Source organism: Rhineura floridana, chromosome 3, assembly GCF_030035675.1.
Source record: "Rhineura floridana isolate rRhiFlo1 chromosome 3, rRhiFlo1.hap2, whole genome shotgun sequence".
NCBI classification, from domain to species: Eukaryota; Metazoa; Chordata; class Lepidosauria; order Squamata; family Rhineuridae; genus Rhineura; species Rhineura floridana.
Genome location: NC_084482.1, coordinates 200,036,539 through 200,042,647, shown reverse-complemented (window position 1 = coordinate 200,042,647; position 6,109 = coordinate 200,036,539). Strand labels below are relative to the sequence as shown.

Here is a 6,109-nt window from a genome sequence, read left to right as displayed (position 1 = left end):
TGATCTTTATCCCAATCTGTATCTGCATTGGATTTGAAATTGTTTTTACATATGCAAACGCTTTTTGTTTTTTTGAAATTTGACATTGCGTAATTTTATTGTTTTTGCTGTGAAATCATTTCAAGATATTTTATGGGAAGTGATTCATAAATGGAATGAAATATTATATGGCTTGTCCGGTTGTCCCAACTAACTTGGTGCCCTCTGGTGCAGTGGAGGATGCTCTCATCACCAGTGCTGAAGTAAGATTCAGCTGCCACTCCACTTCTGTACATGGAATGAGAACTGTCCTTTGCTTCAGGCAGCAATATGTTTTGGGCTGGCCCTGTCAGTAAGCCACCATCACTATTTCATCATCTTTGTCAGGATTCCTGGATCCTTTTAAGTTTCTTACTGGTATACTGGATCTAGTCTTTCCTTCTAGGACAGCAGAAAATAAGCTTCTGCCCTCCTCTATTTGACAGCCTTTCTGGTCTTTGAAGAGTGCCCTCATGTTCCAGTCTTAGTCTTCTGTTCTCCTAGCTAAACATGCCCATTCTTCAACATTTCTTCATAGGACTTGTTTACCATACTGTGGATCACCTTGCCCTCCTCTGTACCTGTTCTAATTTGTTGTTTTTCTGACCATGGAACTGTAACTCCCAATATAACAGAAGCAGAAATTGTATTCTAGAAAGGAAAAAAATCTTTAATATGTTCTTCTTCACCATCAAGTTTGGGAATATAGAATATTCCCTGCTATGCCAACACATCCAAATGAATCTGAAAAAAAATAAGCAATATTTGGAGTCAAAACAGCGGTCAGGACCGTGTAATCAGAGTTTAGCGAACTGATTTGTTGGTAAGAACTCATCTAAGACAGACTGAGGTGGAGCAATGAAACATTTTGCACAAGATTAAAAGAAAAACCAAGTTTCATCAGTATCATGGTGGTTCCAGGTATAAAAGACTTGTTCATCCGAGCTGAGCAGAATCTGCTTCAGTAGTTCTTACTATTAGAAGACTTTTTAAAAAAATGAAAATGTAACATTTGCAAGAAGAAAACAGTTTTCAAGTGGTAATATTAATGAAATTACCAAAAAAATGTCATTCACTTTGGAATCTCTGCAAAGCAAGCTTATCATATTTTTCAAATGTGGGGTGTTTTTGAGAAAAGAAATAATTCCAGCTAATGTTCAGTCTTAAAAGTCCTTAATGTAAAGACTTTTTGTAATCCTTTTTAGAAAAGTTGGCATACTTCTTTCCTTCCCCTTTGGTAACACAAACCATCCTGCCCTGATCTATTCTATATATACATACCATGGGTTACAGCTAGCTAAACCATACTTTGAGTAAACCCACTGAAATAAATGGGCAATTAACTCCAGTCATTTCAGTGAGTCTGCTCTGAATATGGCTTAGTTGGTTACAACCCCATATATTTATTGTGGGCACTGTCTAAACAATAGTGAATTTGTGTAATCCCCCTTTAAAGCCTTCCAAGTTGAAGGCCATCATTACAGAGAATCATAGAACAGGACAGTGGGAAGGGTCCTAGGCGGCCAACTTGCGTTTAGTGAACTGCATTGTCCAGCTATGCACTTTGTGAAGAAGCCCTTCCTTTTGTCCGCCCGGAACCTCCCACCCTCCGGCTTCATTGGATGGCCCCGAGTTCTAACATTATGAGGGAGAAGAAATTCTATCCACTTTCTCTATACCATGCATGATTTGATACACCTCTATCATTTCCCCTCGGTTTACTCACCTTTTCTCTAAATTAAAAAGCCTCAAATGTTGTAACCTTTAACCTTTCCTCCGGGGGGGGTGTTGTTCCAACCTCATGATCACTGAGGAGGCCTTTCTACTTTTAAAAGTGAGGATGTCGGGGAATAAACCCTGGATCTTCTGCAAGCAAGGTATGTTCTGTACCATGAAACTACAGTAACTTTTCTTGATGGGTATTTTTTTTTGGGGGGGGGCACAATGTGTCCATTTTTCTCCTTAAGCATAAGCTCTATCTCTCGTTTAAATCCTCACCAGAGTTGGCTGTGGAAACCTTGTCCAATTGCCTGGAGTCTGTAAGTGGATGGATGGGAGAGAACAGGCTGAAGCTGAACCCCGACAAGACCGAGGTGTTACTGGTGGGGGACAAGGGAAGGTTGGGAAACTTTGACCTGGTGTTTAATGGGGTGAGATTGCCCCTAAAGGACCAGGTCCGCAGCCTGGGGGTCATTTTGGACTCTCAATTGTCCATGGAGCCCCAGGTATCTGCAGTAAGTCGGGCAGCCTGGTACCAACTTCATCTGGTACAGAGGCTGCAACCCTACCTTCCTATACATCTGCTTCCACGAGTGATACATGCCCTGGTCTCCTCTCGATTAGACTACTGTAATGCGCTCTACGTGGGGTTACCCTTGAAGACGGTCCGGAAATTGCAGCTGGTACAGAATGCGACAGCACGCTTAATAAAGCAAAGCCGTCGCCGGGATCATGTCACCCTAGTGTTGATGGAGCTACACTGGTTGCCAGTTGTATACCGGGCCCAATTCAAGGTGTTGGTATTAACCTTTAAAACCCTAAACGGTTTTGGTCCAGTTTATCTGAAGGAACGCCTCCAGTATCACCAAATATGCTGCCAAACAAGATCGGCCTCACAAGACCTTCTCTCGGTCCCACTGGTGAAAACAGCTAGGCTGGTGCGGACCAGAGAGAGGGCCTTCTCGGTTGTGGCCCCCACCCTCTGGAACTTGCTTCCTTTTGACCTTCGACATGCCTCCTCCCTGATGGCTTTTCGTCGAGCCTTAAAGACCTTGTTATTCAGGCAGGCCTACGGGATTTCTGGGGTGGGTTAGGCTATTATGTTGTATTACTAACGGGTGGTTTAGATGTATTGTTGTTTAATATGGTGACTGTTGTATGAATATGTTTTAAATTGTATTTTATATTGTGTAAGTCGCCCAGAGTGTCTGTTAAGTCAGACAGATGGGCGAATAACAAATAAAATTTTATTATTATTAAGGAAAAATCTTGAACAAGGCCTCAGTTTGTAGAAAGCCTATGGGGTGACTATCATGTCCCCCCTCATATTTTTACTCTATTTACTTATATTTTTTTTAAATGTCCTCTTTGTCTAAAATTTGGCGAAGGGGATATACACATTTTAAATGCAAAATACACACAACCGCTTCACAATCTCTAGGATTTGTATTCCAAAACAGAAGGTATTTTCCACGCTCAGCTTTTATACGGTTTCTCTCCCGTGTGAGTTCTCTCATGAGCTACGAGGGTAGAGCTCTGATTGAAACTTTTCATGCATTGCAAGCATTTGTATGGTTTTTCCCCTGTATGGATTCTCTCGTGTCTAATCAGGTGTGCTTTATGACTAAAGCTCCTGCTGCAGACCAAGCATGTATAGGGTTTCTCGCCTGTGTGGCTTCTTTTGTGTCTGTTAAGGTTCGACTTCCCACTGAAGCTTTTCCCACAGGCTGTGCAGGTATACTGCTTAACTCCTGAATGACTCCTCTCGTGGCCAATGAGGTCTGTTCTGTGCTTGAAGCTTTCACCACAATCTGAGCATTTGTAGGGTTTCTCTCCTGTGTGAATTTTCTCATGGCGGAGGAGATGCGCTTTGTGGCAGAAGCCTTTACCGCAAACTGAGCAGAGATATGGTTTCTCTCCCGTGTGGCTTCTTTCGTGTCTCGTAAGATTGGATCTCCCACTGAACCCTTTCCCGCAGATGGAACACGCATATGGTTTATCGCCCGTGTGGGTTCTCTCGTGTATGATATAATCCGACCTGTGATTAAAACCTTTCCCACAAGCTGGACATTCATATGGTTTCTCACCCGTGTGGGTTCTCTCATGTGTGGCTAGTTTAGCGCTTTGGCTGAAGCTCTTCTCACAGTACGAGCATTTGTATGGTTTCTCTGTGTGGGTTCTCTCATGTGAAATGAGGGTAGAACTCTGGCTGAAGCTTTTCGTACACTGTGAACATTTGTAGGGCTTCTCTCCCGTGTGGATTCTTTCATGCCTGATCATATGTGCCTTGTGACTAAAGCTTCTACCACAGACGGAGCAGGTATACGGCTTCTCTCCCGTGTGGCTTCTCTGGTGTCTATTAAGGTTTGATCTTCCACTGAAGCTTTTCCCACAAAATGAACAAATGTGGGGCTTCTCTCCTGTGTGAGTTCTCCAGTGGGCAATAAGGTAAGACCTTACATTGAAGCCTTTCCCACAAAGCGAGCATTTGTGCGGTTTCTCTCCGGTATGGGTTCTCTCGTGGGCAAGGAGATACGATCTCCCATTGAAGGTTTTCCCACAATATGAACATGTGTACAGTTTCTCTCCTGTATGGCCTCTCTCCTGGGCAAGGAAGTATTTTCTCCAGATGAAGATTTTCCCAAAATTAGGGCATTTGTAGGGTTTCTTGCCGGCTCTTTTCCCTGCATGGCTTCCCTGCTGCCTTTCTGTTCTGTACTGATTGGCCCTCCGGAAAAAGCTTCCTCTGGCCACTGCTAATGATGCTCCAGTATGCTCCATGTGCTTTGCGCTTCCTGGCAGAAAATCCCCTTCTTCTTTCATGTAACCATTGCCTGTTGGAAGCAACAGAGAAATCACGACACTGTGCATAATTTCTGTGCAAAAAAAGTTTCTGCTTAATGTATTGATTATGAGTGCCGCTCTGTGTGTGTGTGTGCATGTGTGCAGTTTCTGTTATTTTTAGTTTGAGAATCTGTGGGCCCTTCCAGACTGTTGTGGTTTTTTGGAGGGGGGGGGTTGCAGGTGTACTCTGCAACATGTCATTGATGCAAACAGTGGTGTAGTTGTCCAGAGTTGTGGGGGAGTCATAGACCCATTACTTTTTTGGGAGTAGGGTCCCAGCCAAGTCCCTTTGTATGAGCCAATCAGAATAAAAAGGGAGCATGTTAGCCACTGAGAACAGTCCTTGTCCTTTTGTGCTGATTGGAGCCAATCTGAGTGAAAGGAGGTGAGTCAGCCACTGAGAAGAGTCTTCTCAGTAGCTAACACACAGCTTCCCCTTTCATGATGATTGGCACCTAGGGATGTCAGTTGTAGTGAAGTGTGGACTCACGAGACAACAAGGGAGACAAGAGAAATTAGAAAAGGGAGTGTGGCTGTGAGGGGGGTGGCATGACTATCATGAAGGGAACCCTGCACTTCTGAATTTGCCACTACACTACTGGATGCAATATTAGTGCAATTATACTGGATTGTCCACGCATCATTCCGCTTTATTAGTAATTGTGCAATGCTTCCCCAATGTCACTTGAGGTGGCCTATGGCTTTAAAAAATAAAGGTTTATTCACTGCATTATCGCCATCTGGAAAGGTACTCTTGCACTATAGCACAACAAAAGTGGAACAAAATAAACCCCGGAGCATTTTATACCACAAATGCTACAGGATTTTAGCAAGAAGTTATGGGACATACACTGACTGAAAACGAAGCATGTATGTCTGCCCTGAAACTTTTAGAGGCGCAAACAGTATTGAAAGTGGGATTGCGTATAACTGCCCCAATATCATCATGAACACAGATAACTGTGAATGCACAATAAAAAGGATGTCTGGAGGGGCCTTCAGTTTTTAAGGGCTGGATTGCTGTTGATTGTTATGTTTGTAGATTTAGCTCCCTTGTGAAGCAGAAAAGTGGGGTCTAACTTTTTAAAATAAAAATGTGTCATTAAAAAAACACCACATAAATACACACCAGGATGCCAATTTTACATGAAAAAGAAAAAAATGACTTATATAGGGATATGCAGCCTTTCGTACTCTCAAAGTAACACAAGGGAACCGTGAAGGAACCCAAGTCTTTTTTTAAAAAAATCATTATAAAAATCATTATGCAGGATTAAATTGTGTGGGTGCATGTTTCTTAGGCTATTTGCATATATCTGAATCCAACATGGGTGCACATCTGATCCTGCTCCAGGACCAAGTTACTTCAAGGACTGTCTTTCCCCATGGCCATGCTGGCTGAAGCCGATGGGAATCGCAGCCCATACTATCTGGGGTTGCACCCAACTAAGTCCTGCTCAGGATAGAAATTGAAATGAATGAACATGACTAACTTAATTCCATAATTTCAACAGGTCTATTCTGAGTA

General features: G+C 42.9%; 1 protein-coding gene across 5 annotated transcripts in view; it reads right to left on the bottom strand.

The window, feature by feature from the left end:
• Window positions 1-2,970: 2,970 nt before the first annotated feature.
• The window catches only part of LOC133381099 (zinc finger protein ZFP2-like), a 29,445-nt gene continuing 26,306 nt past the window's right edge, over window positions 2,971-6,109 (bottom strand). For all 5 annotated transcript variants that reach the window (XM_061619663.1, XM_061619659.1, XM_061619660.1 and 2 more), the window contains one exon: window positions 2,971-4,571. In XM_061619663.1, the coding sequence (XP_061475647.1) occupies window positions 3,214-4,571 (1,358 nt within the window). In that variant the 3' untranslated portion in view covers window positions 2,971-3,213. The remainder of the gene's footprint in view (window positions 4,572-6,109) is intronic.